Below are 13,411 nucleotides of genomic sequence, written 5' to 3' on the forward strand. Positions count from 1 at the left end.
CCCTTCAGAGACCTGAGGGGTCAGAAGTTACTGAACTGGGGGTAATGTCAACAGAAACTAGCCATTTTCTTCAAAGTCCCCCAAAGATACTCCATCATCTTCCTGGGCCACTCCTTGAATTTCAGGCAGGAAAAGCTGTGCTAACCCTTTCCGCTCCCTCATCAAAAATCTCTGTATAAGGAGAGAGGGAGAGCATTTCAGGACCATAGAAGTCTCTCTTCTCACCTTAAGTTCTCTTCCCCCATCAAAGACCAGAGAGGACAGGAAGCCTACATACTCAAGCACCCTTACCGGCATCCAATTCCACAACCAAGTTGAAGGGGTAGCACAAATTTACCATCTAAAATCAGAACTAACTATAGTGGGTGATATCTTCATGTCAAGAATCCTCACAACAGGCAGAGCAAGCCATTTCCCCCATGTCACCAAAGGGGAAACTGAAGGGGAGAAGGATTCTGTGACTCGCCCAAGATCCCCTAAATAGCAAAGCTAGGATTTGAACCCAGGACTGGCTGAATCTAAAGTCTGTTCTCCTAACTGCTAAATTATACTACCTTCCCATTCATCTACCCATCAAACAAGTTCCCAGAATTGGCTACATTCCTTTTAACATTCCTTCAGGTAGCTGTGGTGGAAATTCCCAGGCAGCATTCAGAATGTGGTGAATTAAATATTACACTCTGACTAAAGCCAAGTGCCAGCTATCCACACAGACCACTGAGAGGTCAATATCCTGCCAATAGACACACATACAAAACCTTTGCAACACACAAACAGAACACCTCAATCCTGGACTGGGGCCCAACGAAGTCTCTACCTCCATTGGTCTGACTCCATAGTGCCACACTCTGAATCACCTCACATCACACACTCAGGCCAGAATAAACTTCTCACCTAACCTTCCCTCACTCCTCTTGCTTTGATGGTCAGGATAGGCAAAAATACTCTTGGGATGGAGCAGGCATGACTAGAGCCAGACCTGTTTGCCCACTGAAATGTGGGGTCTGAGTGTTGTGCTCAACTACAACATACCAGCCTTTGGGGCAGGCTCAAGGAAATTTGGTGCAGATTTTACAAGAGGGTCTTGAGAAACTAGAAGGCAGAGGGTGATGTCAATGGGGTATCAAGTTAAATGTAATGGGGTATCAAGTTAACTGTAAAAATAATGTGTTCCATTCTAATTCTCCAGGAGGCGTTCAGAGCCCTCTGCCTGCCCTTGTCACAAATGCTCTGGCTCTCCCTCCCCAAGGCTAGAGAGAGAGGCTCTTCTATTTAAGCATTAATACAGCAACCCCACTGCCAGACGGCTGGGCAAGGTCCCCAGGTTAGAACTTTCATGCTTGTTTTGCAATGTGGACAAGGGCCTTGGAGGGTGCCACAGGAACAGAAAAGGTAGGACTGGGGGCCACGGGACATTGAATTCCATCTGCTCTAGGCACTTGCCTGATTAGAAGTGATTCGAGCACTTTTAACCTCATAAAACCAGTAGAAACAGTCCATATGTTCCACACCCGAACCCATTGAGTCTTCTTGTTTTGGTCCTCAAGGCCCAGCGGGCTCAGTTCTCAATGAAGGTGGGGGAGGACAGTCAGAGGTTAGATCTGTTCAACCCAGTACCTCTATTCCTAAAACCTCCTTCTACCCCCTATGCCATTACTTCCTACTTCACTTCCTTGGTGTTTTATCACTCTTCAATGGCACCAACTACCCTTATGCAAGCCCAGTAGGAGTGACAGTGCTACCACAAAGTTGGCTGGCACAGTAAATGCTGCCCCTGCCAGCACAGCAGCAATGGGGGCAGTGAGGACACGGTGATGAATATTTGCATGGACTGATGAAACTCCACTGTGGCAGCTGCCAGGGCTTGCCATCCACCTTGTCACAGTGAAAAGTACAAAAGCCTACTCTTGAGAACAGACTCAAGTGTCATCATAGTGTGGTTACCGTCAAGAATGGCTGGGACTAGAAGGACAAGGGTTAAGAAGGTGGGTCTAGGCTCTCTTTGGTCAATGGCATAGGACAAGTTAGCTCAATGAGTTAGGTCAATGAGCCAATGTTTTCATAAGACAATGAAGATCATCACAGTTACTACTGTGAAGACTGAACAGGATTATGCACATGAAGCACCTAACTCAATACCTGAATATAGTAAACACTCCACAAATGCTGGTTACTTTCTAAGCAATGGTTCCAGGTTCTTAAAAGGGCTAGAAAGTTGTTCCTTCTGAGGATGCTCCATTTAAAAACCAGGCCAGGACCAGCCCCTGTTTCTTGGCACAAGTTCCTTTAACAACAGAATACTCCTGCCCCTCATCGGTGCTCAGTACTCTCCTGTGAACAATATTTCAGCAGCATTGAGCCGAGCAGCAGAGCCTAAAATAGCATTTGCAGAGTGAGGCACATGTCACTGCCTCTCCTGTGTTTCAGAAGAGTGCAAGGAAAGAAAGTTTTCAATCACTTGCTCAGAAAGCTCGGCCACCCACCACCTGCCTTCCTTTCACAGCACTCACATGCCGCAATCTCTGTTCTGCTGGAAAATGAAAGTCCCTGAGCCCTGCAGCAACAGCCATCACCCCAAAGGACCATACTGTTCCCCTCCAGTGGGCCAGAGCCTCTGCTCCTTCAAAGCAGCCCTGTGGGCACGAACCACGTATGCACTTAGAATCCCGAATGTGTTTCACATGGAGCTGGGCTTGGTACCTGGCCGAAGGGCCTGCCACTCATGGGTTGGGTGAAACACCTCCAGGACCTCAGAGTCCAGCTCCTCTTCTGCCGTGGTTTCCTTTCTCTCTGCTTCTTTGGTGCTGCTCTTTTCTGGGCTGGTGAGCGCAAACTCCTTCAGAGAAAAGAAAACACAGGGCGTGACCCACCAGAACTAGGCACAAGGCATAGAGAACATGGCCTGGGTTGTATACTCTTCTCCTCCATACTCCTCCCCTCTCTAGCCTTGTTTAGACCACAGTGATACAGTTAAATGAACACAGCATGTGTTATACATACATAGCACTTTTTACATACCTAAGGAAAAACTCCACAAAGTTCAATACTATCTCAAGGAGGTTAAGGGAACATACTGGGAAGAAGGGTTGGCAAAGGAGACAATAAGAGACTTCTACTTTTTATTTTCTATGCTACTATACTGTATGATGTTTAAAACTCCTACTTATTGCTCTTACAAATAAAAAAGATACATTAGGGTACCTGGGTGGCTTAGTCGGTTGAGCATCCGACTCTTAATTTCGACTCAGGTCATGATCTCATGGTTCATGAGATAGAATCCCATGTCGACTTCTGTGCTGACAGTACAGAGCTTGCCTGTGATTTGCTCTCTCCCTCTCTCTCTCTGCTCCTCCCATATATATATGTGTATATATATATATGTGTATATATATGTATATACATATATATACACATATATATGTATATACATATATATATACACATATATATGTATATACATATATATATACACATATATATGTATATACATATATATATACACATATATATATGTATATATATATACACATATATATATATGTGTATATATATATATGAAAAAACACGTATCAATGGGAGAATAAATCCTCAAATAGCCACCCCAGACATACAAAAGATGCCAGCTGAGGCCCAACTGATTCCTATGCAGTCCAGCAGGACACAATAAGAGCCTGGCAATTCCCCAGGGTGCCTACAGGGCATAAATGACCACTTGGGACATAACAATCCATGGTGAAATGGCTGCACGTGGGAAGCTGGGAGTTTGGTCGGGCTGAGGGAGGAAGAAGCCACAGCTGAAAACCTCTTCCTAAAACCTGTTTCCTTCCACCCCCTGGAGAGCATGGAGGATTAATGAGATGGTGTCTGTGGAGCATCGTGAGCTCAGGAGACAGAGATGCAAGATAAATACAAAGTATTATTCATTTTGCTCCTTCCCGGCCTCCAATTCTTCGTGTCCAATTTTTAAACCTTTCTTGCATAAAAGCAGTAAGACCTCTGGAAAATAGAACCAGAGGGTTCTAGAGCTCTGGCATAGCAAGAAGGAACCCACACTAGTACACCGGGAGGTTATTTCAACCTTCCCACCTCCCAAGTCTTCCCCTATTAACAGTGAGCACATTTCGTGACTTCCTATGAACTCAAACCTGTTCAAGGAACTTGACACACATCTCATTTTGGCTTCCCAATAATCCTAACCTTGCATGAGAGGCAGTAATGCATCTCTTGCAAGCAACACCCCAGCTCCAGATATGCATCCCCACCTATCTTGTCCCTCAGGGTCTGATCTTTAATTAGCTGTCAGAGGGAAGGGCAAGGTGTTCAAGTATTCATGATAACAATGTAATGCCCCTCCAAGGGTTTTTAACATTTTAACAAGAAATAAAGGCATGAAATTCAGATGACAGGATTTCAAATCTTGTTAAGGACCAGTAAGGAAGAGATCTTGGACAAGAAGAGGCCCTCAAATCATATCCCAAGTAATGAGAGGCCAAGACTACAGCAATAGTACTTAAGAACTTAAGCTCCACATCAGATAACCTGAAGTTTGAATCCCAGTTTATTGTGACTCCCAGAAAGTTACTTAATTTTCTAAGCCTATTTCCATGTTTGTAAAGCAGAAATACTAATGACATCTAACTCATACATTAGATGAGGAACTATCTTGTAAACCACTAGACCCCAGATACATGGTAGCGATTACTCTTACTACATGTAAAGACCATCACAGGTTCCAGGTTGGATGAGTCTGTACTATGACATCCAACAGTGACTACACACTGTGACATTATTCAGGCAGGTCAGGTTTTGGTTGTGGTCTCACCTGTGCAGCCTGGCTGTCAAATGCCTCCTACCTTCCACTTGAAGCTTGCACAGATCTGAGCTCAAAAGAAAGCTAGGAGAAGAGTAGACATGCTTGGGAAACTAAAGGAAAGACAGAGTGGCAGGAGACACTGACCTAAAGCCAGATTTCCTAAGAGCAGGCTCTATGTGAGTCTCTTTCACCAATGTACCCCAATGCCCAGCAAAGGACTAAGTTTGTAATCCAAGAACAAAGGAATGAAGAAACGACCCTGTCCCACAGGCAGGTATGTCTTCTGGAGGCCTTGGACTGAGGAAAGCCCAAAGTAGCCACGTCTACTAGAACCCAGGCACTAGCCCCACATTGCAGAACAAAGAATACCTTGTCTACAAATACTCAAAACCCATGTAATCCAGGGCCGAGCCATGCTGGCCAGCCTCTGCCATAAGCACCACACACTAGACAATGGGACTAGGAGAATATAAATAGAATTTACCTCAGAAGTATGGGGGTCAAATGCCTCCAGGGGCCAGGTAGGGCCAGCAGTAAAACAACAGGTTGTTGGGGGGCTGTGAAAACTGGAGCCCTCCTGCCTTGACTAAGGAACGCAGCTGCTACTCAGCTGGTCCACCACTGCCATGAAAAAGAGAAAACAGAAAAACAGATGATTTTTACATACAATTTTTGTATTTTAGAACACTAAGACGGCCAAACTAAACCTCTCTAAGCTTTAAATTGCAACTCTTGCTTTAGTCTATTAGTCAGGTAACTGCTGGCAGGTATAGCTGTAAGCAAGCAACCAAATCCTTGTCACTAAGAGAAGCAGTAAGAGGCAATAGGAATGGGAATGATGAAAACATGGCAGAAAACCCTTCAAACACTAGGCTGGGGGAGTGTTCATTCTCTTTTTCCACATTTCTTTCAACATTAATAGATTCAAGATGGAGACCGATGAACCACTGAGCCGCATGCCTCAGGCTCTAGGGAGGCTAAATACTTTCACAGTAATCCCACCACTGCTGAAAATGTTTTTTGACCTTCCGGTTGGTGTCACCTTTGAACCAGATTTTAAGCGACACACACACATACACAGATACACACAATCTGCCATTATTTTATAGTACAAATCTGTTTTTAGTAGGGGTGATAAAAAATTGGTGCTCCTGTGATCAGCTCACCCTATTCACCAAATCTAACTCTGAGCAACTTGGCACTGTTTGCCCAAATCACTTCTGACAAGCACTGAGGGAGTCAGTTCAAAAGGGGCATTCCAGGAAAGGTTTTGAGGAAAAGCAGCATCATGGGGATGAGACTGTAATGGTAACAGCAACTACCATTTGCAGCTCTGGGCTAAAGTGCCTTCCATGCCTCACAACTCACCCAAGTTTCATCTGTGGAGCACAAATTTTATTCCCATTTTATAGATGAGGACAGGTATCGGGCCTGAGCAAAAATCACACTGCTGAGAAAAGCAGACAAAAATTTAAGTCCAGGCCTGCCTGTCTCCAAAGCCCATGCATGAATTTTGACTCACTTCTGTGTTTCTGTTCTTAGTTATGTGTCCTAATGGCTATGCCCTGCATACTGAGGGAATGAAGGGGCAGGGGGGGGAAGGGCACACTGAGATCACCTTAGCACATCTACCAGCACACACCCCCACCACCCTCACCCCCTCAGGGGAAAGGGAAGGCTTTCACGGTCCAAGTAACAAACCACAGTCCCAGAGAAAGGACAAGCAAGACTAGCCTCTCTCTGCCCGGGAAGGGTTGTCAACAGCAGATAAAGACCAAGGGGTGAGAGAAGCCAGCCAGCCCTTGGTCAACAAGTAAACCCCCCATGTTCTGGTGCCCTCTCAGCTGGCTTCTCAGGGCTCCCTTCCATACTGAAACCTCAGCACTCTTTTCCCTGCCACCATCACTCCAAATACCAATCTCCTCTCAACTGACTGGCGAGAAATCCAGCTAAGGTGTTAGCTGACAACAGCTTACCATGTCTCACTTCCTTGCACTTGTATCTGAGTAAGAGATTCTTAAAGACCAAAGCCTTCAAGATCCAGGGGAATGAATGAATCTCTCTAATGGTAAGCTGACAGACGCATGTGACAGAGACAGACTGCCATGGCAGTATTTTGGGCTAGGACCCTGACTAACAAAGCCCTATATTAAACCATAAAAGCAGACACCCTTTTACTGAAAATAACAGCTGACATTTATTGACCATACTCTGCCAGTCCCAAAGCTAGGTGCTTCATATATATTTTTATATATACATACAAATCACGCATAATCTACATTAAAATCTTAAGAGGGAAGTATCAACCCTATTTTACGGATGAGAAAACAAAGCTCAGAAATGGCCAAATTGCCAAAGTAGGGGGTGCCACTTACCAATGGTCTGTGCTCCTTCCACTGGATTCCACTACCTCCTTCATACTCACTACTTTTTGAAGGCCAGTATACTACACAACCCCATCCCTTCAGCATCCACACTGCTCCTAAGTTGTGGCATCTCAGGGAGGTATCACAGCAGAAGATCGTACCCTGATACATACAATCTTTCCTGGGTAGCCATTAACCTGTACAAACGCCTTTGGAGAGGACAATTCCAGGCCACCAGGACCTCTTGCCTGGACTCAAGGCTCTGAATAAAGGATCATAAACACCCCCAGCTACCCCACCACCCATTTTCACTGTTGTGAAGGTGGCTGACTGAATAATTTGGATTTTAAATGCCAACAGGGCAGCAATTTTTACGGTATGAGAGAAAAGATGCTTCAACTCCTACTTGTGCTCAGCACATGATGAAAGATTATGACAAATGGATACAGCTTAGGAACAGACATAAGGATAAAAGTAGCTTCTGTTGATGAAAGTCAGTATTAACATTTTTCTGAGACTAGACTCAATAGAGCTAATATAAATGGGCCAGAATAATTATGGCTCTGAAAGCTCATCTATTTGGTTGGACTATTATCCAAAAGGGACTTACTAACACACAGTCCTTAAGCAAATTCATCAGCACGTTTTTGTTAATTGTGCATCTGCTAAAGCTCATCATGGGAAGCACCGGATCCTCATGAGCTGCAGGTTGAGCGGGGGCGGGGAGGGAGGGGAGTACACAGCCCTGATCCCTCCAGACACTTGGGTGCTTTTCTGGTCTAGGCTATGACAAAGACAGCCCCTAACTCAGGCTGTGGCCAGTCCCACCCTCAGGGGCCAATGGAATCTCACCCTCATTATCCTTGAGGAAAAGGCCAAAAAAAACTAGCACCAGTAAGATCTTAGAGAACATTAAAAGCTCAAAAGGATTCGTGACTCCTAACTGTACTTCCTCTTCTGCTCCACAAAGTGAGCAGAAAGGCAGAGAAAAAACAAATGACTTCAGAGAGAAGGTGGAAGCTTGCCATGAGCCAGAGGTAAACCTCAGCTGAGCTGGATTGCTATTAAATTCATCACAATTGTCATTTGCACTTCAAGGCCCTCCGCTCCAAAGCCTTCAACACTTACCCAACATTTAGCAGGAGACCCTGGGGTTGAGAAGGTGGCCAGGGGAAGGGGAAACTGTCAGAAAGCTGACAGTCAAGGCTTCTCAGGGGAAAGCAAAGAGGAGACACTGGGAGCTGGTGAAGGGCAGCTTATTGCTGGGGCCAGCCAGGCAAACGGGGTCAGGAGTCTTAGCATGCTGCAGCCAGGCCAAGCTCAGGGCTTTCTTGGTCATTCTACTCCTGCCTGTGACAGTGACAGAAAGCCTAAGCAGTGAGGTCTAGGTTAATGAAGAGAGGCTTAAAAAGAAGAGGAAGAAAAAGGACAGAGGAAAAGAGAATGGAGAGACAGAGACAGATGGAAAAAGCACAAGGAAGACAGGAGTAGAGGAAGAAGCTGAGTCTTACTTAGTGCTCAGCACACAGGCAACCAGCTCCTGGGGAGAATCCTGATTTTCCCAACTCTGCCACAAACTGGCTGAATGATTCTGGCCAAGTTACTTAATGTCTCTGAGCCTCAGTCTCCTTCTGAAAATGAGGGATAATAACTGTAGTTGTTCACTTCTTAGGGGTTTTGGAGGGATTAAATGAGAATACATATAAAGCACTTACTAAAATAATTGGTACATGATAACCTCATCAACATTATCAGTATTACCATATCATCATCCTATTTTCTCCAAAGGGAAACTATGCCATGAGCTTCCTTCCTTTCTTTTGAGACAAAGTGTGCATGGGCATGAGAGTGGGTGAGGGGCAGAGAGAAAGGGGAACAGAGAGAATCCCAAGCAGGCTCCACACTGTGAGCACAGAGCCAGACCCAGAGCTCAAACTAATGATACGGGGATCATGATCTCAGCCAAAACCAGGAGTCGGACACTTAACCGACTGAGACACCCAGGTGCCCCTATGCTATGAGCTTTAAACAGAGGCCAGAGGACTCGGTGGGGTGGGGAGGAGAGTACACATACTCCTTGACCCAGTGCTAACCACATTCCTGTAAGAAAAATAAAAGCTCACCCTACTCCCACAAAAGCCTTGGTGGCATGGAGGCTTTCTTGGAGCCTACAGGGATTCTTCTATTTGTGTTAAGAAATTTACCGGGTTCTGATGACTGAGGCAGAAGGTGAAGCAGGAAGCCATCAGCAGCCCGAGCAGCATTCCCAGAAGAGCCATCCTAGAAGGGGGCAGGCCCCGGGGGAGGCACAGTTAGAGACCTGAGGAATGTAAACAAAGAAGACAGAAGGTAAACAGGAAGCTGGTGCCTGATCCCCCAGCAATGTGATTCCAATGATGTCATGTGTTCAATGGATATCAGACATTTCCTGCACAGATGTATCAAAGGTCTTCCTTCTACCACAGGAGAAGATCTAAAGGAAGCTTCCAGCTACCATAAGGAGTCCAGCCACTCATGACCAGATATGCCTTGGTTGGAAGCAGAGAGCCAAGCAAGACTCTCACGTGAGATACAACAGTTGGGGTCCCTTCCTTCCTCACTATCAACTTATTGTCAGGTTGTACAGGGTGATATTGGCTATGATAAGGAGAGAAATAAGCTAATCAATTGATTTGTGTATCAAGAGACATGGGTCCAAATCCTCATAAGTCATCATAACCGTTCACTTCTAAACCATGCTCACTATTATATCTGAAAACAGATGCCATCAGTATCCCATCAACCAGCAAAGTTCCATATTCCCAAGCCATGAAGTCTTACACATCACTTTTCAAATGGCCCAACTATCCGAAGTACAGGCCCTAGTAGCTGTTAAAATCAAAACAAAAGGATAAAAGGATATCCCATGTTCATGGATTAGAGACTTAATATTGTTAAGATGACAATATTACCCAAAGCAATATGCAGATTCAATGCAATCCCTATCAAAATACCAAGGCTGTTACAAAAATGGAGAAACCCTTCTTTAAATACATAAGGAATTTCAAGGGACCCAAAGTAGACCCAAAGATGTAGGAAAAAAAAAGAACCAAGTTGGAAGACTCATACTTCCTGAATTCAAAACTTATTACAAAGCAATAGTAATCAAAACAGTGTGGTACTGGCATAAGGGACAGATGTAAAGACCATTGGAATAGAACTGAGGACCCAGAAATAATCATGTGTACTCAAATGATTTTCAACAGGGTGCCAATACCATTCAATGGGGGAAAAATAGTCTCTTCAACAAACTATTCTGGGACAACTGAATAGCCACATGCAGAAAATGAGATGGAATCTACCCTTTTGTCATGTACAAAACTTAACTCAAAATGTATCTAAGACCTAAATTTAAAAGCTAAACTTTTACAAGAAAATATAGAGGAAATCTTCATAACCTTATATTTGGTAGTAGTGTCTCAAAAATGACACCAAGACAACAGGTGATTTAAAAAAAAATAACTAAATTAAACTCCATCAATATGTGAAAACTTTTGTGCCTCAAAGGACCTTATGAAGAGATTGAAAAGACAGCCAACAAAATGGGAGAAAATATTTGCAAATCGCCTCTCTCTGATAGGGTTTAATAACCAGATACATAAACAACAATGACAGCTATAATTTTTTTAAAAAGAAAATAACAAATATTAGCAAGGATGTAGACAAACTGGAACACCTCATACATTAGTGGTGGTAATGCAAAATGGTACAGCTGCTGTGGGACACAGTTTAGCAGTTCCTCAAAAAGCAAAACACAGAATTACCTTAAGATCCAGAAATTCTACCCCTAGGTATTTATTCTACCCAACAGTTCTGAAAATAGTGATTCAAACAGATACTTCCATGCAAATGTTCCCAGCAGCATTATTCACAATAGCCAAAAGGTGGAAACAACCCCAATATCCATCAACAGATCAATGGATATTTTTAAAGTGTTATGTATACATACAATGGAATATTATTCAGCCATAAACAGAATGCAATTCTGATACATGCTTCAACATGAATGAGCCTTGAAAACATTATGCCAAGTGAAATAAGCAAGACACAAAAGAACAGATATTGTATGATTCTATTTAAATGAATTTTCTTGAATAGCAAACTCACAGAGACAGAAAGTAGATTATAGATTACCAGGGGAGTTACTACTTAATGGGTAAAGAGTTTCTTGGTACAACAATTTTGGTCAGTAAACTAGAGAGGCAGTCAAGAGAACTTAATCCAAATTGTTGAACCACTATATAGCATACCTGAAACTCATTATTACACTGTAGGTTAACTAATGGGAATTTAAATGAAATCTTAAAGAGAAACACGTGTACTTTAAAAAAAAAAAAAAACTGGCAAATGACCTAGGAAAGAAAGGCAGAAAGAGAAATAAAACAAGCTAAAAATTTTAAGAAGCCTTAGAAAAAGTCAGAACAGGGGCGCCTGGGTGGCTCAGTCGGTCAAGCGTCCGACTTCGGCTCAGGTCATGATCTCACACTCCTTCAGTTCGAGCCCCGCGTCGGGCTCTGTGCTGACAGCTCAGAGCCTGGAGCCTGCTTCAGATTCTGTGTCTCCCTCTCTCTCTGCCCCTCCCCTGCTCATGCTCTGTCTCTCTCTGTCTCAAAAAAAAAAAAAAAGAAAGAAAAAGAAAAAAAAAGAAAAAGTCAAAACATGTCAGCATTACTTCAAGCCCTTATAAAAGGTTTGAATGTTGATCACTCAGCCCTAATATATCTCATTAGGCCATGTATTCAAAAAAAGCTTAACTGTATCAGTTATAGGGGAATATCTCTGAAGATTATGGTGCTTACCTTTTCTCTTTCCTATTCCTGCCCCACTACGTGCTCCACCTCAAGAAATTGGTCCTTTAACATGACTGCAGTGGGACCCAAAGTCCTACCTGAACCCACTGTCAGAAGTTATTACCGACTTGCCCAGCCCACACCTTCTCAGAGGCAGACGGAAACTTTCCCTAAGGACATCTGGAACCATAAAGGAAAACAGCCCTGCTGGACCGGCACTGTGCTAAAAAAGCATAGCCAAATGGAAAAGCAAAGGCTTGGGCACTAAAAATAGCTGCTACACTCACCCAGCAGCAAAAGCCTTTGCTTTCTGCCAGCTTCTCCCCTCTTTTTTCGTCGATAAAATGGAGCGGCTGAGTGCCACATGAGCTTTCCCCAGCAACCTGTTTCCCTGGGGCACCAATCATACGGAAAGACGGGGAGGGAGTTCACAACACAGCATTAGGTTCTGGACAGGTGCCTGACCATACCGGAGTGTGCGTGGCAGGGGAGGGGGCAGTGGCCAGGCTTGGTGAGCATGCACAAGGAGCAAACAGAGACTTCCACATCAGGAATGAAAGGGCTGGAAAAGGCCCAGGGAGATAGGTCCCAAGAAAAGACAGCCCTGGAGCTTCCTATAATGCCCCATACCTTTCTTAATCCTCAGCCTTTGGGGAAAAGGAAAATACAGAATGGAAGCAGGGTGCATTATCAGGAAATAAACCGTAAGAAAAAACAAAGATTATCCCCAAAGTCACAGATTTCCTTTCCCTGCATGAATAGTGTTCAAGTGTACATGGATGTACACACACACACTTCAACACTCCCTTCTCACAGCCAGGGATAAACACTGGAATTGATGCTGGGGGAAAAGATGAGGAGGAAGAGATAAATGAGAATGAATTAGTCAAGGGCAAAGAAGACAAATGAGCAGGAAATCCAGAAGAGACTGAAGAAAAAGAGGTCGAGGGCAGCTGATACACAAACAGCAGCTTCCCCACCCCACCCCCACCCCGAAGTGGGAAGGGGAATGCGTGGGGAGGGGGCAGGGGAGGTGGCGAGAGAAATGGCAGCTCCCACAAGGTTCCCAGCCGCCTCCATCTCCTGCACACACACTAATGCCCTCAAAAGCATTTTATGCCAATACTAAGGATGAGACATCGATTCACAAATGGATCCTTCGTCTCCCCCCAGTAATTCCACATGGACTGCACACCTGACCTATTTACTGCCTCCATATATTTCTCCATGAAACACCAAGAGACAGAACATGTTGCAGGGAGGAGGTGCCTGAGGAGAGACAGGAGGAGTGAGGCTGGGAAAAAGATATGTCACAGTTTCCCAGGCTTTGCAGGGGTACCCTAAGAGCAAGTGCAAATTCTGCAACATACAGGCACACACAAGCATCAGTGATGGTATCCTAT

At 44.4% G+C, this 13,411-nt stretch overlaps 1 protein-coding gene across 3 annotated transcripts in view; it reads right to left on the reverse strand.

Moving 5' to 3' along the window:
• SIL1 (SIL1 nucleotide exchange factor) overlaps nucleotides 1–13,411 on the reverse strand; it is a 284,915-nt gene that overhangs the window by 155,666 nt on the left and 115,838 nt on the right. For 2 of the 3 annotated variants that reach the window (XM_045059704.1, XM_006927639.5), the window contains 2 exons: nucleotides 9,384–9,499; nucleotides 2,701–2,836 (listed from right to left, as the gene is read on the reverse strand). In XM_045059704.1, coding sequence (XP_044915639.1) covers nucleotides 2,701–2,836; nucleotides 9,384–9,458 — 211 coding nt within the window. In that variant the 5' untranslated portion in view covers nucleotides 9,459–9,499. The remainder of the gene's footprint in view (nucleotides 1–2,700; nucleotides 2,837–9,383; nucleotides 9,500–13,411) is intronic. The other variant, XM_019832833.3, reaches the window with a different exon arrangement.

This window comes from Felis catus, chromosome A1, assembly GCF_018350175.1.
Source record: "Felis catus isolate Fca126 chromosome A1, F.catus_Fca126_mat1.0, whole genome shotgun sequence".
NCBI lineage: Eukaryota > Metazoa > Chordata > Mammalia > Carnivora > Felidae > Felis > Felis catus.